The sequence below is a fragment of the Mobula birostris genome, chromosome 5 (assembly GCF_030028105.1).
Source record: "Mobula birostris isolate sMobBir1 chromosome 5, sMobBir1.hap1, whole genome shotgun sequence".
Classification (NCBI taxonomy): domain Eukaryota; kingdom Metazoa; phylum Chordata; class Chondrichthyes; order Myliobatiformes; family Myliobatidae; genus Mobula; species Mobula birostris.
Genome location: NC_092374.1, coordinates 84,875,136 through 84,898,691, shown reverse-complemented (window position 1 = coordinate 84,898,691; position 23,556 = coordinate 84,875,136). Strand labels below are relative to the sequence as shown.

The 23,556-nt window shown below is 42.8% G+C and overlaps 1 protein-coding gene across 1 annotated transcript in view; it reads right to left on the bottom strand.

Moving 5' to 3' along the window:
• zanl (zonadhesin, like) overlaps positions 1 to 23,556 on the bottom strand; it is a 245,673-nt gene that overhangs the window by 58,594 nt on the left and 163,523 nt on the right. The window contains exons 63-74 of the mRNA XM_072259463.1: positions 22,529 to 22,645; positions 22,322 to 22,446; positions 19,911 to 20,056; positions 18,764 to 18,907; positions 16,928 to 17,062; positions 16,158 to 16,327; positions 13,098 to 13,300; positions 11,075 to 11,216; positions 6,349 to 6,596; positions 4,069 to 4,243; positions 767 to 875; positions 33 to 127 (exon numbers count right to left, since the gene is read on the bottom strand). Of these exons, the coding sequence (XP_072115564.1) occupies positions 33 to 127; positions 767 to 875; positions 4,069 to 4,243; positions 6,349 to 6,596; positions 11,075 to 11,216; positions 13,098 to 13,300; positions 16,158 to 16,327; positions 16,928 to 17,062; positions 18,764 to 18,907; positions 19,911 to 20,056; positions 22,322 to 22,446; positions 22,529 to 22,645 (1,809 nt within the window). The remainder of the gene's footprint in view (positions 1 to 32; positions 128 to 766; positions 876 to 4,068; positions 4,244 to 6,348; positions 6,597 to 11,074; positions 11,217 to 13,097; positions 13,301 to 16,157; positions 16,328 to 16,927; positions 17,063 to 18,763; positions 18,908 to 19,910; positions 20,057 to 22,321; positions 22,447 to 22,528; positions 22,646 to 23,556) is intronic.

The following is a 23,556-nucleotide window of genomic DNA, read 5'->3' as shown; positions in this document are numbered from 1 at the left end:
GGTTGGAGTTTTCACCCTGAAGTGCCTGTTACCTGTTGGATCCTTGATCATGCCGCAACTTGTTGACTGTTGTACCTCCTGCTCAATATCCTTGTCACAGTCTTTGATCCCACCAGTGTTCGTGCACCTGCCCAGAGAGGCAAGAGGATAGGATGTCAGCACAGTGCATTTTATCTGACAGCTGGGCAGCCATTCCTCCAAAAGGACCACAACTTTGTCATAGGGGTTGGAGGCTTGTGTGCCTCAGTGACCCGGAGAGCTATGTTGACTGGAGTCAAGGCTTTCAGCTTTGGCTCTTGGTAGGGTCTCCCATGACAAATAGGTCAAAGGGTAGAGGCTAGACCAAGAGTGGTCCACCAGTACTCCAGGTTTGGGGGTTCAGCTCAGGACTAACACCCCTGACTAGTAAAACAAAATCGTTACGGAAACAGCAATGAAGAATCCTTCTACATCTGAGTGTGATGGTATTCCGAGTCTCCAACCGGGACTTGCATGACCTACTTACTTACTGCCTGTTATGCCATTGGCAGCAATGAAGGTTCTCCATGTCTATCTGATCACACTGTCACACACACAGATGTTGAAGGAGTCTTCAAAACAGAATCAGTCTTCGAAACTGAATCAGGTAAGTACTTAGAGAGAAATTACAAGAAAATGGTAGGAGGGAGGGACTAACTGGATTACTTGGACAGAATTGGCTCCAGATCAGTGGATTGAATGGGCTCTGTCTGAACTGTATGCAGTTACAATTGTATGATTCAATTACCCTGTAGTGTTATCAAGTACAAGCCAGCTCTCTCCCAGTTTGTTCGTGGTCTCAGCAACACTGCCATCAGGCTTCAAGTTGTCATCAGTCTTCTTCCCGTTATAATTTCCTGCAAGAAAGAGAATTGGGATGTTCTAATAGAACATGAAAGAGTCCAGAGAAAACTTACAAGGATGTTGCCCGGACTGGAGTTGTATAAGACGTTGTTGAGACCTAATTTGGAGTATTGTGTGCAGTTTTAGTCACCTACCTACAGGAAAGATGTAAATAAGATTGAAATAGTCTAGAGAAAATTTACAAGAGTGTGGCAGTACTGTAAGGTCCGAATTATAAACAAAGTTTGAGTAGGTTAGGGTTTTATTCCTTGGAACGTAGAAAATTGAGGGGAGATTTGGTACAGGTATACAAAATTATGAGGGGATATGGATAGTGTAAATGCAAGCAACACACATCAAAGTTGCTGGTGAACGCAGCAGGCCAGGCAGCATCTCCAGGAAGAGGTGCAGTCGACGTTTCAGGCCGAGACCCTTCGTCAGGACTAACTGAAGGAAGAGTGAGTAAGGGATTTGAAAGTTGGAGGGGGAGGGGGAAGATCCAAAATGATAGGAGAAGACAGGAGGGGGAGGGATGGAGCCAAGAGCTGGACAGGTGATTGGCAAAAGGGGATACGAGAGAATTATGGGACAGGAGGTCTGGGAAGAAAGACAGAGGGGGGGACCCAGAGGATGGGCAAGAGGTATATTCAGAGGGACAGAGGGAGAAAAAGGAGAGTGAGAGAAAGAATGTGTGCATAAAAATAAGTAACAGATGGGGTACGAGGGGGAGGTGGGGCCTAGCGGAAGTTAGAGAAGTTGATGTTCATGCCGTCAGGGTGGAGGCTACCCAGACGGAATATAAGGTGTTGTTCCTCCAACCTGAGTGTGGCTTCATCTTTACAGTAGAGGAGGCCGTGGATAGACATGTCAGAATGGGAATGGGAATGGGATGTGGAATTAAAATGTGTGGCCACTGGGAGATCCTGCTTTCTCTGGCGGACAGAGCGTAGATGTTCAGCAAAGCCGTCTCCCAGTCTGCGTCGGGTCTCGCCAATATATAAAAGGCCACATCGGGAGCACCGGACGCAGTATATCACCCCAGTCGACTCACAGGTGAAGTGTTGCCTCACCTGGAAGGACTGTTTGGGGCCCTGAATGGTGGTAAGGGAGGAAGTGTAAGGGCATGTGTAGCACTTGTTCCGCTTACATGGATAAGTGCCAGGAGGGAGATCAGTGGGGAGAGATGGGGGGGACGAATGGACAAGGGAGTTGTGTAGGGAGCGATCCCTGCGGAATACAGAGAGAGGGGAGGAGGGAAAGATGTGCTTAGTGGTGGGATCCCGTTGGAGGTGGCGGAAGTTACGGAGAATAATATGTTGGACCCGGAGGCTGGTGGGGTGGTAGGTGAGGACAAGGGGAACCCTATTCCTAGTGGGGTGGCGGGAGGATGGAGTGAGAGCAGATGTACGTGAAATGGGGGAGATGCGTTTAAGAGCAGAGTTGATAGTGGAGGAAGGGAAGCCCCTTTCTTTAAAAAATGAAGACATCTCCCTCGTCCAGGAATGAAAAGCCTCATCCTGAGAGCAGATGTGGCGGAGACGGAGGAATTGTGAGAAGGGGATGGCGTTTTTGCAAGAGACAGGGTGAGAAGAGGAATAGTCCAGATAGCTGTGAGAGTCAGTAGGCTTATAGTAGACATCAGTGGATAAGCTGTCTCCAGAGACAGAGACAGAAAGATCTAGAAAGGGGAGGGAGGTGTCGGAAATGGACCAGGTAAACTTGAGGGCAGGGTGAAAGTTGGAGGTAAAGTTAATAAAGTCAACGAGTTCTGCATGCGTGCAGGAAGCAGCGCCAATGCAGTCGTCGATGTAGCGAAGGAAAAGTGGGGGACAGATACCAGAATAGGCATGGAACATAGATTGTTTCACAAACCCAACAAAAAGGCAGGCATAGCTAGGACCCATACGGGTGCCCATAGCTACACCTTTAGTTTGGAGGAAGTGGGAGGAGCCAAAGGAGAAATTATTAAGAGTAAGGACTAATTCCGCTAGATGGAGCAGAGTGGTGGTAGGGGGAACTGATTAGGTCTGGAATCCAAAAAGAAGCGTAGAGCTTTGAGACCTTCCTGATGGGGGATGGAAGTATATAAGGACTGGACATTGTAAAGGACAGTGTAAATGCAAGCAGGCTTTTTCCACTGAGGTTGGGTGGGACTACAACTAGAGGTCATGGGTCAAGGGTGAAAGGTGAGAAGTTTAAAGAGAACTCAAAGGGAAACTTCTTCCCTCAGAGTGCTGTGAGAGGGTGGAATGGGCTACCAGTGCAAGTGGTGCATGCGAGCTCGATTTCGACGTTTAAGAGAAGTTTGGATAGGTATATGGATGGTAGGGGTATAGCGGATTATAGTCCCGGTGTGGGTCAATGGACTAAGCAGTTTAAACAGTTTGCATGGATTAGATGGACCAAAGGGCCTGTTTCTGTGCTGTATTTTTCTATGACTCTATGAGCTCAGGTTTGGAGCAAATCTCTTTCTAGACCCAGGGTTCCCAATCTGTGTCCATGTACCCTCTCAGTTAATAATAGGGGTCCGTGGTATAAAATAGGTTGGGTACCCCTGCTCTAGACATTCTCACTGGACAGGGGCATCATGGGTTAGATGTAGAGTGAAGTTCCCTCTATGTCTCAGGGCTAGATACAAAGTAACCTCTGCACTGTTCCACCAATGTCTCTAGACCAAGTTACCCATTGGCACCATTTCATATTTTAACTTGGTGTTGACTAGTAACCAAACAGTCGATGTAATAATATCAGTAAATGCTCTCATTTCCTTCCCTATCATTGTAAGGCCCTCCAGCCCTATGACCCACTAGGCCTTTCTTTGTGCCATCCTGAATTTGATCAGTCCATCACTGTTTGCAGCAGTCAAATCTTTAAGCTCAGGAATCACAGTACCAATTAATATATCATAGGCCAGGCACTAGGACAGGTTTTAAGAAGCTTCCTACTTTACGACACTTTTTAAAACCTGACCTAATGCCTGGCCTGGAATCTATTAATTAGTCCTGTGATGCCCTGGATCTCCCTAGACCAGGGGTTCCCAAGCTTTTTTATGCCATGGAGCCTTACCATTAACCAAGGGGTCTGTGGACTCTAGGCAGGGAATCCCTGCCTGACATTCTCCCTCCCCTGCCTCCCTACATTCGGCACAGAGCCGCATCTCTTTATGAAGTTGGCAGCGAGGACTCCCGTTCCTTCCCTGGACCTTACCGCAGAGGCCACAGAGCTGTCCTGCATATGAAGAGGGAACAGTAACATCCACGTGATGGTTTCCATCATAGCGCACCCAAAGGCCAAATACCGTCTCCAGCAAGACGTAGCCTCCACTAATCCGGATCTGCAGGTTGTCCATAAAGACGGGAGGGTTGACCCGCCGCCCATCCACCTGTGCCAGAAGTAAACAGAGTCAGGACACAATGGGTGCAAGAACTATAGTAGCACAACTTCTCATTTTCAACTGGCTTGCCTGGTTTCCAGAATGCACCAGGAGCCTTTCCAATCCCCATGATAACCTCCAGAGTAGTAGTGAGAGAACAAATGGTTGGGCAAGGTGTAGCACTAGCTTAGTTCCACCCAACCCACTTGATCGGGGTCACGTGAAGCCATGGGAGCAGGTGGTGGATGGATGGTCATATGAGCAGCTGGTGCATAACACAAGTCCTGGTTATACGACCACTGACGTTAAGCAGACAATCTCTGGTGAGTATTGATAAAGGCTGGGGTCACCCATCTTGTAAAAACACTACCCAGAAGAAGGCAATGGCAAACCACTTCTGTAGAAACAATTGCCAAGCACAATCATGGTCATGGATAAGAGCATCATTGCCTGCATCATACGATACGGTACATAACGATGATGATGATGAGCCTTAAGAATGTTAGTGGGTTTATAATTAAATAAATGTTTTGGGAAGTTCTTTTAATTAGTTAAGTATTGATGCCCTGTTGGATACCTTGCTAAACTTTGCAAAAAGTCTTTGAGAGGAGCAAGCTCTGGAAGGCCATCAAGACATTTTGGGAGCAGTGTCTGGCTGATTGCCACATCTCAATAACTGCTCTTGGGATGGGGAGAACCAAGGTGACTGAACTCATAAACTTAGGGTTAGGGTATGGGATGATAAGGTCATAATCTGGCCCATTGATTATATTTCTACCCTACTCTTCTCGCCCGATCAGAATATCTTCTATTCTTTTCTCCCTCAGGTGCTTAGCCAGCTTCCTCTCAAATTATCCTGCGCAACAAATCTTTTTGAAAGTGTTGTTTCCTCAGAATTTTTGTTTGTTTATGATAGACTACTTGAAGCTGACCACAAGTACTGCTTGCATCATGTAGGAATTTGGAGAAACAAGAAATTAACTTTTATTGACTATAATATGTTCAATTGCATTGCATTGTTGACCTATCTGATTTGTGGACCAACAAAAGTGCCTTCCTTAATCTTAACATCAGTTATTCCTACTTGAATTATGAATTGAAATAACAAATATAGACAATTTAAAAAATGGTGTGTGACGGAACTTTCACGGTGATTTTCATGATTTTCAATTGCATTTGCATTGTAAATGTTACTACAGAAGTGGTCTGTCATTGCCTTATTCTGGGCAGTATCTTTACAAGACAGCTGACCCCCCCACCCACCACCCCAGTCATTATCAATACTCTTCAGAGACTGCCTGCCTGGCGTCACAACCAGGACTTGTTGTATGCACCAGCTGCTCATATGACCATACACCACCTGCTCCTGCGGCAATAGTTCAACTAAGCTAAAAATGTTTTGCTGATGATTTTCATTTGTACTCAGTTCCTGAGGCTTCCCAGTTAAGTGTCCAACAATATTCAACCAGTATTGATGGATTTCAGTTGCTTGACACCGTTTCTCCATGACTGCATAGTGAAACCTTTCACCATGCTCATCACTGACAGTACCAAGATTGGCAGCAGTGAAGCAGTATAACTGGGAATGCAGAAAATTAATCTTTAGTATCATGTTGCACTTCATAGTTTTGCACACTTAGAGCATGGTGTCTCTTTAGTTGCCAAGAAAATTTTCAACAATATCCTTGAATGCCTTCCATGTGATTTTCTCCAGGCCCACCAGAAGTTTTTGAAATTGCCTGTCATTGATGACCTGTTTGACTTGTGGACCAACAAAAATGCCTTCCTTAATCTTGACATCATTTATTCTGACATGACAAATATAGGCATTTAAAAAATGGTGTGTGACATGGAAATTTCACGGTGATTTTCATGATCAACAGCCCAAAATCCATAAGATACACTCAAAGGTACTCAGGAAGCAAAACCTTTGTTTTCCAGTGTTATTTGAACCATTTCGTGTAGCACAGACTCCACAATGATACCCCAGGATGGTGCAGCTGGGACACTCACTGATTTTGACCCAGGATCATTCAAGGTCAGAATCATGACAATATAGACTCAGCAGCGAAGATAGAAAAGAAAGAGCGCCAGTCTGTGGGCCAAACACTTACGATAACTCTTCGGTTCTTCATTAAGGTGATGCGATGACCATGAACTTCAACGTGAACCTCCTTGACATAGGAGACCTGCTTATTCCTGCCTCGGTGCTCATTACTGGTCTCAATGTTGAAGTAGGGCAGGCCAGAGGAGGTGTTGCAGAGTTTAGAGAAAGTGTAAGTGCACGTTCCCATGAAGTGGTGGACCACCTTATCGAAAGTCATGTAATGTGGGTCTCCTGATGCACTGCAGGTTTCATGCCCTGTTGCATGAGAAAGATCAGCATCAAATTTCAAGAGGACTAGAATATAAAAGCAAGGATCTAATGTTGAGACTTTATAAAGCACTGGAGAGACCTCACTGGGAGTATTGTGAGCAGGTTTGGACCCCATCTCAGAAAGGATATGCTGAAACTGGAGAAGATTCAAAGGAGGTTCATGAAAATGATTCTGAGATTGGAAGGCTGGTAATATGAAGAGCATTTGATGGCTCTGGGCTGGTATTCACTAGAATTCAGAAGAATGAGGGGCGACCTAATTGAAACCTATTGAATGGCGAAAGGCCTTGATAGAGTGGATGTGGAGAGGATGTTTGCTATGATGGGAGAGTCTAAGACCAGAGGACAACACTTCAGAAATGAGGGATGTCCTTTTACAGAAGAGATGAGGAGGAATTTCTTTATCAAGAGAGTGGTGAATCTGTGGAATCCTTTGCCACAAACAGCTGCAGAGGCCAAGTCTGTATTTACATTTAAGGCAGAGGTTGATAGATTCTTTATTGGTCAGAGCATGAAGGGATATGGGAACATAGCAGGAGATTGGGGCTGACAGGAAAATTGGATCAGCCATGATGAAATGGCAGAGCAGACTCAATGGGCCAGATGGACTAATTCTGCTCTTATATCTTATGGTCTAAGTGTATGAATCATGATGTGATGAAGCAGGGTGAAAGACCACTTGGCTTCTACGTTTGTACCTGGTTTTCCCTATGCTTTTTCATTACTTTGACGATGTCTTCCCTGATTGACCCAATGGCATTCTCTTTCCATGTCTAGTTTATCTCTTCAAGAACTATCAACTATGAGAGGAATAGAGAGCAACAAGAAAACCCATCCAATTCTCAACCTTGTTCTGCGTCTAATTCAGATCATGTTAAATCTGAACTATGTCAGAGCTTAAAAATTTTCAATCCCTGGGTTCTTTTAGGAGTTCCAGAATGAGCGAGAAACTTTAATTTTCCCAATCATTTATTTTAAAGCTTAAACAAAGATATAGAGCATTTGAAACTAAATGACGAGCTGAGAAGCAAAGTAGAGTCAGTAGATGCCATAAGTGATGGTGTCTTTGAAATATCTATCATCTTTATACTCGAGATAACAGAAATTCTTTAGATAACAGAATCCAATCAATGGCTACACAACTATACCACCTGGGTAATGTGCTAACATTTAGCCGATGAAAAATGAAAAGATATATGCAACTGCAAGACCAGTTTCTGCCAATAAGGAACCAAGATAGCACCTCTGAAAATTCTATCTCTTTTATAATAAGATAAGAGAACTTCCATAGATAGGAAGAAACTATCTAATAGACTGCATGATTAAAACAATTACATTACGTGGGTAATGTGCTAATACTTAGCCAATGATAATTGAAAAAGGTGATAAACAGTTAGTTTAGCTGCTATACCGTTTTCTGCCAGTGAGTGGGGATGAACCACCACATACTGTGAAAAATACGAGGTGTTAAAAAATACAAATTCTGTCAGTAAAAATACTATGATTTTCATCTTGCAGTAATTCAACTAATATAAAAAGTATTTTTAAAAAACCAACCAATTCCAACGACCAGAACTCAATGTTCTCACCTTGGTTTTTATAATACTCTTGTCCCTAAAAACCCTGATCTTTTTCAATTGTGACAGTCTCTATTGATGGCAACTGGCACATTAGGTCTATGCTTGGTTCTAATACAACACTCCCTATGATAACAAAAATGATTCCAGGATTGAAAGGATTGTCACATGAGGAGCATAAGATAACCCTGGGCCTTTTATTTTAGGCCATTCCTGTTTTTATTCCTAAATCCTTCTTTGATACTTTCGATTCTATATCTTTTTATATATGGAAAAATAAAATTTCTCGATTAAATAAAGTTCATCTTCAAAAAGCTAAAAAGAATGGAGGTTTATCCTTACGCAATTTTAGGTTTTAATACTGGGCAGTCAATATATGGAATCTTACGTTTTGGTTATATTATCTTAATCGAGAGGACTGTCTGGTCTGGGTTTCTTTAGAAGCTAACTCTGCTAATAAATTTTCTATCATTTCTCTTCTCGGATCCTCAATTCCTTTATCTTTAAGTAATTTAACTGATAATTTTGTAGTTAAACACACTTTGAGGATTTGGGTACAATTTAGAAAATATTTTGGTTTATTGAGTTTTTCACTTTCCAGTCCTATTTTTTTAAACCTTCTATGTCTGATGTAGTTTTTAAAGAGTGGAATAGATTGGGTATTAAATGTTTTCATGATTTGTTTGTTGGAGATAGTCTCTCTTCATTTGAACAACTGTCAGTGAAGTATAGCCTACCGAGAACTCACTTCTTTCGATATTTACAAATTAGAGACTTTTTGCGTTCTCAAGTACATACATTTCCTAAAAGTCCAGATAAAAATTTACTTGACATTATTTTTAATTTGAAACCCTTCCATAACGCATCTAAATCTAATATTTATGGTATGTTGTTGGGAATGAGAAATATTCCTTTAGATAAAATTAAAAATCTTTGGGAACAAGATTTACAGATTTCAATTTCTGAGGACACTTGGAATGAAATTTTTAAATTGGTTAATACCTCATTGTTATGTGCCCGTCATTTCCTTCTACAATTTAAAGTGGTTCATCGAGCCCATATATCTAAAGATAAGCTGTCTCGTTTTTATTCCGATATATCTCCCTATTGTGACAGATGTAATAATGGAGAAGCTTCATTAATCCATATGCTTTGGACTTGTCTGAGTCTTGAAAAATATTGGAAGGAAGTATTTTAAATTTTTTGGTGCTTTTTAAAGTAAATTTTAAACCTAATCCTAATAATAATGATATTATTTTGGAGATACATGATCTGCATATTTTGGCCTTTATTTCTCTTACAGTCAGGAGGGCATTGTTGCTTAAGTGGAAGGATGCCACTCCGCCCACTCATACTCATTGGTTACATGATGTTATGTCTTGCTTAAATTTAGAGAAGATTCGCTGTTCAATTTCTGAACCTAGACAAGATTTTTTAACATTGTGGGCACCTTTTTTGAATTATTTTCAAAATCTTAGATTTGCTATTAAACACAAATGTTGGCTAATAATATGCTTTACTATCTGTTAAGGTTCTTTTCTTTTTCTTTTTTTTTTAACCAAACAGCTGTGTTTTTCTTGGTAGTGGATTTATATTTTTTGTACAACAAAATTATCTCTTTTCAATATTATGTTTAAATTTAATTTACATGGATATGGGGTAATTACACTTCATCTGTGATTTCAATATATTGTAATCGATATATATTATATATCCTACTGTACTCTGTATTCTTTTATGTAAGAAATTAATAAAAATATTGAAAAAGAAAGAAAGATAACCCTGGACCTGCATTCACTGGAAATCAGAAGAATGAGGGGGGGATCTCATTGAAGCCTATCGAATGTTGAAAGGCTCGATAGAGTGGATGTGGAGAGGATGTTTTCTGTGATGGGAGAGTCTAGGACCAGAGGACATCCCCCTTTTTTGCTTTACCTATAACCCATCACAATGATTACATCTTTTTTATTCCGAATTTCTACGCATGTAGCTTTGCTGGATTGGCCTTCCAATATGTCCTCCCTCAGTTCTATCATGATAGTCTCCCTCAGGTACAACTCTGCCTCCTTTTTAACATCCCTCTGTCATATCTGAAACATCTATGGAAAGGAATGAAGAGTTGACATTTCAGATCAAAATCCTTCATTAGACTCTATTCCTCTCCATAGAATCTGTCTGACCTGAGTTCTTCCAATATGTTTGTGTGTTACTCCAGATTTCCAACATCTTAAGAATCTCTTATGTATCTGAAATATCTATACCCTGGAACACTGATCTGCCACTCCTGGCCTTCTCTCAACCATAAGATCATAAGATAAGTAACAGGCAGATGAGAAGAAGTAAAAGGTCAGAGTGAAGAATACAGAAAGGGGAGAAGTAAATTTGGTTACTGGAAGGAGAAATCTATATTCATGCCATTAGGTCATGACATATGCCAGTGATATTAAACCTGATTCTGATTATGACATCTTGGGGCCATATGATCTTTCGCATTAGCTGAGGGAGTGGGAGAGATGATTATGGGTTAAGGATGATAGGTGAAAAGTTTAAGGGGAACGTGAGAGGAAACTTCTTCATTCAGAGAGTCGTGAGAGTGTGGAACAAGCTGCCAGCACAAGTGGTGCATGGGAGCTCAATTTCAACGTTTAAGAGAAGTTTGGATACATGAATGGTAGGGATACGGAGACTAGTGCAGGTCAATAGGAGTAGGCAGTTTAAATGGTTTTAGGCAGTTTAGATGGGCCAAAGGACCTGTTTCTGTGCTGTACTTTTATGTGACTCTATGACTCTTGTCCAGTTACCAATCCAACAGTGTAACCACAATGCCATTGTAACCCCAAAGTGTTGAGTCTGTCCACGCACTTGATAAAGTTGCTAAGGCCTTACCCAGAGGATGACAGCCGTACACCCCATCCTGTAGCCCACAGCTCTCTCCAGCTGTGCATCCTGCAGGCTTGCATTTGATGATGTTTTCTCCAAGGCATTGGCACTGCTCACTGCAGCCCTTCTTGTACCAGGTCTCGTTAGGCTGAGGAGGAAGTTAAAAAGGATTTCCATTATTATGACCCTCCAAGAGGACCACAATCTTGTCGTATGGTTTGGAGGCTTGCATGCCTCAATGACTCAAGAGAGCTATGTTGGCTGGAGTCAGGGCCTTGTGCTTTGGCTCTTAGTAGGTCTCCCATGCCAAACAGTTTAAAGAGTAGAGGCCAGACTAAGAGTGGTCCACTGGTCCTCCAGGTTTCGGGTTTCAACTCAGGGCTAAGAACACTGACTGGTAAAACAAAATTGTTATGGAAACAGTAATGAAGAATCCTTCTACATCTGAGTGCGATGGTATTCCTGAGTCTCCACCTGGGACTTGTGCGACTGACGGTAGTGAAAATGGAGAGGAAGCTACTGGGATGATGAACACCACCAAGACAAAGACCAGAAGTGGTTTTAAACAGACAGAGATGGAGGACCTTCATTGCTGCCCTAAATGCCAGTGGCGTAATGGGCAGTAAGAAGATTATTATGACACAGGCCTGAGTGAGTCAGGAGAACAGAAGCAACACACACAAAATGCTGGAGGAACTCAGCAGGCCAGGCAGCTGAGATGGAAAAGAGTAAAGAGTTGACGTTTTGGCCCGAAACACATTGGCAGGACTGGTCTGAAATGTCGACTGTACTTTTTTCCATAGATGCTGCCTGGCCTGCTGAGTTCCTCCAGCATTTTGTGTGTGTTGCTTAGATTTCCAGCATCTACAGATTTTCTCTTGTTTGTCAGGAGAACAGAACTAGGGATAACATTGAGCAATCACAACATAAACAGAAGCACACAAACTTACAATGGTCAATCCCCCTTTACTCTGTAGGGATTAAGAATTACCTTGGATGCTTCAAAGAATTATTGGTCCAATTAAATTCCTTCTTGCTTCAATGTGAAGCTACTGCTGTGACATTGGGAGATCTTGGCTGCAAAGTAGCCCACAGGAAGCTCCCACACACAACAATGAAATAATAAACCAAATACTCTGTTTCAGCTATATTGACTGAGATAAATATTTGGCCGGTTTGCCAGTGAGAATTCCCCTGCTCTTCGTCAAAACAGTACCATGGGATCTTCAGCCCACTTTAGACAGAGTTGATGGGTTTAACTCCTCAACTAAAAGCAACACCTCCAACAGCTCAATTCTCCCTCTTATCTGAGGATCTGTCCTGGACCCAGCAGCTACAAAGAAGGCACAACAGCGGCTATACTTCATCAGGAGTTTGAGTAGATTTGGTATGTCACCAAGGACACTCTCAAATTTCTGTAGAAGTACCATGGAGACCATTCTAACTGGCTGCATCACTATCTGGTATGGTGGGGTGGGGGGTGTCACTGCACAGGATCGAAGTAAGCTGCAAGGAGTTGTAAACTCAGTCAGCTCCATCAAGGGCACTAGCCTCCGTAGCATCCAGGACATCTTCAAGGAGTGATGCGTCATTAAGGACCCCCATCACCCAGGTCATGCTTTGTTGTCATTGCTACCATCAGGGAAGAGGTACAGGAACCTGAAGGCACACACTCAACGATTCAGGAACTGCTTCTTCCCCTCTGCCATCCAATTTCTAAATCGACATAGAACCCATGAACACTACCTCACTACTTTTTATTTCTATTTTAAAACTACTTATTTATATCCATACCTATATATGTACGTCTCTATCTATTTTTATCTATCAACGTACATACAGACACTTACTGTAATTCACAGTTTTTAAATTATTATTTGTACCGGATTGTACTGCTGCCGCAAAGACAACTAATTTCACGATATTAAACCTGATTCTGACTTTGTCCAATTAAAAATTAAATGTGGTATGGTTATCCTGTACCTTCTATCTCAGGTCAGAGCTTAATGCCAGAGATAGGGACACTCACCAGCCTATACTCGCCCGTCACATCTGTGCAGCCACACTCAGAGGCCCGGACGCACTCACTATTACTTAGAATGAATCCTTCATCGCACTGACAGCCCTCAACACATTGGCTTGAGCAGGTGATAGGAGAGAACAGGTCATTGCAAGTAGGTGGGCAGGTACTAGTACACAGAGTGTAATGGCTGTTCTCAGGGCAGTGGAGAGCTGTGGAAACAGAGTCAGAGACACCAATGTTAGTGATAACTCAGCAGTGAGAAGAGACATATTATTGTGTATTTAATATTTCAATAACTTTTGACTGATCTTGTACATATTGTATACTGCTTGATTAAGCATTCTTGTTTGTTTAAATTACACTGGACAACAAATTTTTTTGAAAGTATTGCTTCTTCAGAATTTTTTTATGATAGACCGCTTGAAGCTGAACATAAACATAATTTCAGACTATTTGTATCACGTAGGAATTTGGAGAAACAAGAAATTAATTTTTATTGAATATAATGCCTTTAATTGCATAATGGTGCTGACACTTTGCAATAGTTCAACTAAGCTAAAAATGCTTTGTTGATGATTTTCTTTCGTACTCAGTGTCTGAGGCCTCTTGCTTAAGTGTCCAACGATAATCAGCCAGAATTGATGGATTCTAATTGCCCTGATACCGTTTTTCCATGATCGCAATGCCCTGGTGAAACCTTTAACCATGCTTGTCACTGACAGTACCAAGATTTGCATGGAAGAAGTCTAAATGGGAATGCAGAAAATGAATCTGTAGTCCTGATGAAGGGTCTCAGCCCGAAACATCAGCTGTTTATTTCCATCCATAGATGCTGCCTGACCTTCTGAGCACATTGTGTGCATCGCTCTGGATTTCCAGCATCTTGTATCTTTAGTGACATGTTGCACTTCATGGTTTTATATGTTTGAAGAATGTCGTCAACCAGCTGAACACAGTTTGGTCCTCTGTATTTGCCAAGAAAATTTTCAACAACATCCTTGAATGCCTTTTTTTCCAGTCCCACTAGATGTTCTTTGAATTGCCTGCCATTGATGACCTGTTTGATTTGTGGACTAACACAAATGCCTTCCATAATCATGTCATCAATTATTCTGACAAATTATGAATTGAAGTAACAAATATAGGATTTTTTAAAATACAGTAATGCATGATAGTGAAATTTCATGGCGATTTTCATGATCAGCAGCCCAAAATCCATAAGATACATCCAGAAGTATTCAGAAAACAAAACCTTTGTTGTCCAGTGTTATCAAAATGGAGACAGTGCAGGTGGACAAATAAGGTGCAACAGTCACAACAAGATAGCATAATTAATTACAGATTATATGTAAAAATACATTAATTGCCTACAACTTCATGCTACCAAATGATACGTGCATGCCTTGCTTCAAGTAAACATGAAGTTAGACACATGTTTCGAACTCCTGTGTTTCCTTTGAATTAGTTTAATACATTGAAACTACAAAACAGAAAACATGTGTATTTTAATTACACAGCAACATTAGTATTCCTGACTTGGAGACTCATCTTCTGTTCAAAATAAAACTTTATGCTCGCAAACTATAAATTGGAGGAATTCTGCAAGTCAGGAGCAACACCTTATATTCCTTGTGGGTGGCTTCCAATCTGATGGCATGAACATTGATTTCTCTTTCTTGTAAAAAAAAAACTTGCCCTCTCCTTCCCCTCTTCCTCTGTTTCCCACTCTCACCTCTTACCTCTTCTCATCTGCCTATCACCTCCCCCTGGGTCCCCTCCTCATCCCCTTTCGTCTATGGTCCACTCTGCTCTCCTATCAGATTCCTTCCTTTCCAGCACTTTATCTTTCCTATCAACCTGGATTCATCTGTCACCTTCCAGCTATGCTCCTTCCCCTCAACCTGCCTTTTCATTCTGGCGTCTTCCCTCTTCCTCTTTAGTCCTGAAGAAGGGCCTAAACACTGACTGACACTTGACCAGCAGGTGGGAGAGAGAGAGGCTGTGTCTGTGCCTGTGTGCGTACTAACTCTGTATCGGAGATGTGTGTGTGCCTATGTGCATACCTACCCAGCTCTGATACAGGGTTAGTGCGCAGACAGACACATACACAGAGCTCCAATATAGGTCAGTACACAGACACACACACAGCTCCTCTCTCTCTCTCTCTAACATCTGCTGGTCAAATGTGCATACTAACCCTGTATAAGAGCTGTGTATGTGTTGGTGTGTATACTCACCCTTGTATTGGAGCTGTGTGTGTGTGTGTGTGTGTGTGTGTGTGTGTGTGCGCGTGTGCGTGTGTGTGTGTGCGCGCGCGCGTATTAACCCTGTATAGGAGCTGTGTGTGTGCGTATTAACTCTGTATAGGAGCCGTGTGTGTGCCTGTGTGTGTACTTACCCTGTATAGGAGCCGTGTGTGTGTCTGTGTGAGTACTTACCCTGTATAGGAGCTGTGTGTGTGTGTCCATGTGAATACTTACCCTGGCAGCTCAGATACAGGGTTAGTATGCACAAACACACATACAGCTCCTCTTTTCTTTCTTTTTCTTTTTTTCTGTCTCACTCTCCCTCTCTCTCTCGGGAGTATCTGTACCAGATTTGTGGCAATGTGTGTACCTCATCAATATTATTTATTGATTTATTTTGAGGTACAGTGTAGAATAAGCCCTTCGAACCATGCCTCACCTTAACCCTCACCTAATCACGGGACAATTTACAATAAGCAATTAACCTATCAATCAGTACTAATTTGGAATTTGGGAGGAAACTGGAGCACCCGGAGGAAACCCACATGGCCATGAAGAAAACGTACAAACTCCTTATAGGCAGCGGCAGGAATTGAATCCAGGTCACCGTTACTGTAAAGCATTTGTGCTAACCACTATGCTACAGTGCTGCCATAGAGTATGTACTCGTGTGTACTTGTCTATGTTTGGGCTGTGGAAATGTGTGTATTGGGGTGTGTGTGTGTGTGTGCGAGCAAGAACTTTGCAATACTACTTAGGATGCCAGAATTCTTTGCCTCTCTCCTTTATCAAAACCCACCAATGCATCACATTGACTTACGGCAGAAGTCTGGGGTTCTCCAGTTGTGCACAGGGGCCCCAGCAGACAGACAAGCATCTGTGTAAACCTGCAGCTGATGACAAAGCGTCTTCTCAAGACCCTGGTACTGGCACATGTCGTACACACAGTTGTTGAAATAGTGCTTGGGGTCCACAACCTTAACACAGTCTCTGTAGAATAACAGAAAATGCAGCAACGTTAGAGATGTGCGCACAGCTGACTTCTCTGGTGGAGTACGACGAGAGCCTGGCAGTGTTATAGGTGCAAACTGTAAGGTACTAAAGAACAAGTGGTACTATTTAATGGACTACTTCCTGGAGCCTCTTTACTCCCTCAAACAATGTGGCTAAAATGCACAGGCCTAAAAATTGGATTTATTTGCGCATTTTTGTACAAGCAATTAGAGTATAAAAGTGGGTTTCTGTGAATTAGGTCACATCAGCAATCACTTTTGAGTTCAAATTTTAAAATTCTTGTTTATATCCTTTTATGGTCTCAGCCCCTCCCTAAATCCCTTATCTTCCCCATTTCCAACTCTCTACTGTTATTGACTGTGCCTTCAGCTGCCAAGACCCTAAACTCTGGAATTCCCTCCCTGAATCTTTTCAACTCTCTCTTTTTCCTCCTATACAATGCCTCAAACTTCTTTATTTAACCTAATGTTTGTGAATCTATCGCCTTCTTTAGCTTGTTGTTTTAATCTGATCCTCAGTTTTACATCAGGGGATTTTATGTATTAAATGCACGACTGGGAGTTATTAACATCTTACCGGAAGGCTCCTTTCGTGTCATTGATGCGTCCACACATACCTGTACTGATCACCTTGTTGTAGACCTCTTTATTACAAGGTAACTCATCAGGGACATGCGGTTTGCAGCTGTAAATAAATGAGTTTATTTTAAAAAAAGTTTTTGATTATTCTTTTTTCCAAGTTCAAGTTCAAAGTACATTCATTATCAAAAGTATTGTTAGAATCATTTTTTAATGTTTTTAACAAGGTTAAAAGGCTGACAAACAACCAGTGTGCAAAAGACAAACTGTGCAAATACAAAATAAATAAACAAAGAAATAATATTCAGAACATGAGTTGTAGGTTCTTTCAAAGCGAGTCCTGTAATGACTGTAACAGCTTGTTCGTTCGTGATGTGTTGCGTCCTATGGCATGGGCGATCGTGGTTTTTCCATGACCATGGCTGTTCTTGGCAAATTTTTCTACAGAAGTGGCTTGCCCGTTGCCTTCTTCGGGGCAGTGTCTTTACAAGAGGGGTGAGCCCAGCCATTATCAGTACTCTTCAGATACTGTTCAGTACTGTGCAGGCTAGTGGAGGGAAGGAGTGTCTTACGCCTCCTTTGGTAGAGACGTATCTCCACCCCACCACCCTAGATTGTAACAGCAGCTAGTGCAATTATTTTATGGTCACCTTCCTTCCTCATGCGAACATATTCAAGTCTTTCCTCTCCCCTAGATTGTACAGGAAGAGCAGAGCTTTGACTCCTGGGGGTCCTGAGGAAAAGAAGCTGCTTGCTGTTATAAAGACAAGCTTTTAATATTACTTCTTAACAAGCATAATCTAGTGAAGCAAACAGAACTGGGTTACTATTTGGGGAGATGCAATAATGTAAAGTACGTCCAATACATAAGCAGATGCTGGAAATCCAGAGCAACACACACAAAATACCGGAGGAACTCAGCAGGTCAGGCAGCATCTATGGAAAGTGTAAGCAGTCGCCATTTTGAGCCGAGACCCTTCTTTGGGACTGAAAAGGAAGGGGGCGAGATGCTAGAAAAAAAAAGGTGTGGGAAGGGGAAGAAGGCTAGCTGGAAGGTGATAGGTGAAGCCAGATGGGTGGGAAAGGTGAAGGGTTGGAGAGGAAGGGAGAGTAGACCATGGGAGAAAGGGAAAGAGGAAAGGACCCGGGGGAAGTGAGAAGAGAAGAGGTGAGAAGGGGTAAACGATCAGAGTGGGGAATAGAGGAAGGAGTGGATTTTTTTAACAGAACGGGAAGTCGATATTCATTTCATCAGGTTGGAGGCTACCCTGACAGAGTATAAGGTCTTGCTTCTCCACCATGGCACAAACAACCTACACAAAGCGCCTGGAGGGTTTCAGCACCTATGGGGGAAATAAACAGTCACCGTTTTGGGCCAAGACTCTTCATCAGGATTAGAAAGAAAGAGGACAGTAGCCAGAATACGAAGCTGGGGGATGTGGGGAGAGGGGAAGGAGTACAATCTGGCAGGTGATGCGTGAGACCAGGTGAGGGGAAGGTGGGTGGGTGATGAAGTAAAAAGCTGGGAGGTGATTGGTGAAAGAGATGAAGGGCTGAAGAAGAAGGAATCTCATAGGGGAGGACAGTGGACCATGGGAGAAAGGGAAGGAGGATGGGACCCAGAGGGAGGTGATGAGCTGATGAGAAGAGAAAGGGTGAAAGGGGAACCAGAAATGGAGGATAATGAGTGATATGAAGCAACAAAGTGACATGTTTTGGGTCCCAATTTTATGATGTTATATTGATATGTTTGTTGTTCTGTTGTTTGCTGTGCCCAGTTAAATGGATCTGTGGAGTGGTCTCAGAATTCAGCCATCAGTCCTCCTCCCCTTACCGTTCCTCCTCATCGTTTGGTGTCTGCCAGCTGTTGCCCAGCTCAGTCACGTTTCCTGCCTCTAATCCATTCGGTTTGATGTTATCGTTGTTTGGATCCCCATCAAAATTGCCGCAAAGACCACACATCATGTTGAAGTAAGAGCTGTAAGAGACAAAAGGAGATGGATGGTATGCCAGTCCCACCTGAGGTGTCGCGACATTTACTCGGATCTGCCATAAACTGAGGCTGTGGCCTGCTCCAGCTGCAGTGCTTTCCGTAAAACTTAATTTCTGAATGCTATTTGCTTACTTTTATAGTCTGCATGATTTGTTTATTTTCTCCCTGCACGTTGGGTGTTTGTCAGTCTTTTTTTTAAATGGGTTTTTTTGAGTTTCTTTGTTTTTGTGACTGCCTGTAAGGAGAAGAATCTCAGGGTTGTATATAGGATACATCCTTCGATAATAAATGTACTTTGAACTTTGAATTACAAAATTCGCAGTACAGCACTAAACCATGTCTTGCCTTCGTCCATCTGCTGCTCATAAACCCTGTTGGGGCTTCTTCAAAGTGCAAAGCAAATTTATTATCAAAAATGTATATGTCAGCATATACTACCCTGAGATTTGTTTTCTTGCAGGCATTCACAGTAGAACAGAGAAATACAATAGAATCAATGAAAAACTACACACAAACACAGACTGACAAACAACCAGTGTGCAAAAGAAAAACTGTGCAAATAAAAAGAAAGGAAGGAAGAAAGAAAGGGAAAAAGGAGAGAAAGGAAAGGAGGAGGGAAGGAGGGAAAGAGGGAAGGAAGGAAGAAGGGAAGAAGGGAGGAAAGGAAGGAGGAAAGGAGGAAAGGAAGAAGGGAGGGAAGGAGGGAAGGAGGGAGGGAAGAAGGGAAGGAGGGAAGGAGGGGAGAAGGGAAGGAAGGAGAGAAGGGAAGAAGAGAGGAAAGGAGAGGAGGGAAAGAGGGAATGAAAAAAGGAGGGAAGGAGGGAAGAAGGAAGAAAGGAAGGAAGAAAGAAAGGAAGGAAGGAAAGGAAGGAAGGAAAGAAAGAAGGAAGGGAGGAAGGAATAAGGGACATGTAGATTATTTGAATCATGAGGTGTTGCTGGATGAACAGTGGAAATAAATTGAAGAGTCAACAGAAGAATCACTTACGTGGGAACAATAATTTTCAAATAGTGGTTTCCATCCCAGCTAAGTGTCAACTGGAAGTTTGTCTCCACTACCACATACTGTCCACTGAGAGAGATGGTGAAGCCATGCGAAGACTGGAATGGGAGGCGCACTCTCCTGCCGTTCACCTGTAGGGACGAGCATCACTGGTGTCAGACCCACAGCATTCGCACTGACTACATAAAGAGTCTAGACCAGGAGTTCCCAACCTTTTGTATGCCTTGGACAAATACCACTAAGCGAGGAGTCTGTGGACCCCAGGTTGGGAACCTCTGGTCTAGGCAGAAACATTCAAGGCATTTGACAGTGTTGTAATGAAACCATCTTATACAGTGAACTGCATAAGGAGATGTGAAATGGTTAAAAGTTCAGTCCAGGAGGAAGATCATAAATAACATTCTGAAGAAAGAAGACCACAACCTTGTCATGGTTTGGAGGTTTGCGTGCCTCAATGTTGGTTGGAGTCAGGGCTTTATGATTTGACTGCTGGTAGGGTCACCCATGACAAACATGTCAAAGGGTAGAGGCCAGACTAAGATAGTCCACCGGTCCTCCAGATTTGAGATAGTTCAAATTACACATGGGTGCTACGGAATTCCTGAGTCTCCACCCGGGACTTGCGTGACTGACAGTAGTGAAAAATGAGAGGAAGCTACTGACTTGATGAAGGAAGCCCTGAACACCACTGGAGATGAAGGACCTTCATTGTTACCTTAAACACCAGCGGTGTAATGGGAAGTAGGTGAAGGAAGAAGGAAGAAGAGACAAAAATGTTTGGGGAGGATCCTGACAGCTGAAGAAGTTAATTCCTGTCTCAAAGACGTCTAATGGTGGAGAGATGATATTGAGAGAATGATGAAGAACTATCGAGAGGAGGACAACATTGGGATAACTAACACAATCTATGTGGACTTTAACAAAGCTTTAATAAGGTCCTGCATGGTAGGTTGGTCCAGAAGGTTGGAAGTTGTCTTAGCGTTATTAGGAAAGGGGTTGTTTTCAGATTATAGGCCTGTGCCCAGAGATGGTCCGCCGGATCAGTGATGGGTGTTTTGTTGTCTGTCATATACATTAATGATTGGAATGAGAATGCGACTGCCATGACTGCTAAACAACAACGTTGGTGGTAGCGTGTACAATGCTTGTAGATTTTCCGTTTTAAAATGGAAAATAGTGCTACTGAAGGTGAGCGACAGCTTACTGGTAGCTTGAAAGGCAAGAAATTTGACTAAAACAATATTAATTACACTTTTAAAAGTTGCTGGTGAACGCAGCAGGCCAGGCAGCATCTCTAGGAAGAGGTACAGTCAACATTTCGGGCCGAGACGTCGACTGTACCTCTTTCTAGAGATGCTGCCTGGCCTGCTGCGTTCACCAGCAACTTTTATGTGTGTTGCTTGAAGTTCCAGCATCTGCAGAATTCCTTGTGTTTGCGTTAATTACACTTTTTCTGAGGTAAATTATTCCTGTAAACAATGGAGAGGCGAGCGAAGGTGAAGTGAATTTGAGGCACGAGTCGTACTGGTGCATTGCAAAGTCAACACAGATGGAATTGGAGTGAGCAATTTGGAGAGGAGGAGTTTCCATGCTCGTCCAACTAACCCGGGCGTGAGGTTGGATGGCTCTGAGCGCCGAGCCCATTTGGAGAGGTCAAGAGTGGTTTTGGGCTGGGCAACGAGGTCTAGCCCCCAGAGTGTTTCGCTGCAGCGGGCCCCAGGTCCTAATGTGAAACACGATTCACTGTTCAGACAATTTAAGTGTCGGTCCAGATAGACTGGAAAGGCCGGGTGTCGGGACCAGAGGAGTGGGTCGGGCTGATTTCATTCATTTTTCCATGATGTTCCCTCCTCTCTCCATGGCTCTGAGGCTGTCAGACTGTCCTGGCTGCTGTGCTTCGTGTCTGTGAGCTTCATGTGATTTGCCCCGTTAATATGATGAACTGAGACAGAGGCTTTGGGCCTGCTCTGGCTGCTCCGGGGATTCGGATCGAAGGACTCAATCTGATTCAGAGTGCTGTTGCTTGCTTCTGTTGTTTGCATGATTTGTGTATTTTTCTCTTTCTCTACACATTGGGTGTTGATCTTTATCTTTTTCTTAAATTGGGTTCTTTTGGGTTTCTTGCTTTGTGGCTGCCTGTAAGCTAACAAATCTCGGTTGCATAATTTATATATTCTTTGATAATAAATGTACTTTGAATCTCGAATCTAACAAAATAGACAAGGAAATGGCAGATGGAATCCCAGGTGCAAAATGATGTATTTTTATCAAAGTTAAACTAGATCAGGTCACACAGAATGAACAGCAGGGCCCTGGAAAGTGTTGGAGAAATAAGAAATTGCAGTGGGCGGAGGGGTGTTCAAGCAAAAATCGGTGTTCCAGTGGAGTTTACCCACCAATGTCCTCCTGCTCTTCATGAGGGTGATAGTTATCCCATTTGTTGTGAGGTAAATCTTTCTCAGGTAGGAGACTCCCTTCTGACCTCTCTCCTCATTTTTCCCTTCAATGGAAAACCAAGGGCCTGAGAAGAGAAACAAAAGCTAGATCAGTAAGAAGAACACAAGTAAAGTTCCATCAAAGTCAAAATCTATTCTGCTTCATACCTGTCCGATTTTCACATGACCTAGCCAAGGTGTAGGTACAGGTACCCATAAAGGACAGGGATTTTCCATCAAAGGTGATATAGTGAGGGTCTCCAGAGATGTGACAAATTCCAGAACCTGGAAATAAAACAGATTTAACTGGTTAGAAGCCTGATCTCCAGTCTCCACCACTCTCTAATATTCAACTTTAATTTTAAAGCCACACTCCAATCATTCCTCCCCATCACTAGGGATGTGGAAGGTCAGGGGTGTTAATAGTATCACTCTGGTTCTGGGCTTTAATGGACATTTGGTTTTTCTGGGGATGGGGAGGCCAAACTGCTCAAAACAGCATATTTAGACCTGGAGCAACACACACAAAGTACTGGAGGAACTCAGCAGACCAGGTAGCATCTGTGGAGAAGAGTAGACAGTTGACATTTCGGGCCAAGACCATTTATCAGGGTTCTATCACTTTCTAGCTATCCTCCTTCTCCTTGTGCCCCCCCCCTCCGCCTTTTTATTCTGGCATCATCCCCCTTCCTTTCTAGTCCTGATGGTCTCAGCCCGAAACATCGGCTGTTTACTCTTTTCATGGGTGCTGCCTGGTCTGCTGAATCCCTCCAGCATCTGCAGATTTTCTTGTGTTTGCTCAAAATGCCTGCCATTCCTTAAAGAGAGACTGGCCACATAGTTTGTTAATCTCACCTCCTCTTCAGAGCGCAAGGGAAACCAAGCAAAACTGAAGGTTAATGATGCTTAGATTGTAATCCCTACTATTAGCCCATTCCCAACCATAGAAAGGAGCAGGCTAATGGAAGGCCGACATATGCCTGATGAGGAACAAGATCAGGAGTCACACTTTGTCACTGTTGGAATTGGAAGACTAGTGAGTCCAAGCCTTGCTATACCTCTCTCCTGTTGCAAGATGCTCCTTAATACTTTTCTTTGACCATATTTTTGTTTCTACATCACCTACATCCAAGTCTCATGTTCAGCATCAACCTTCAAAGATGATTGTTCCTCTGAAATATGGTTACAATGATAAC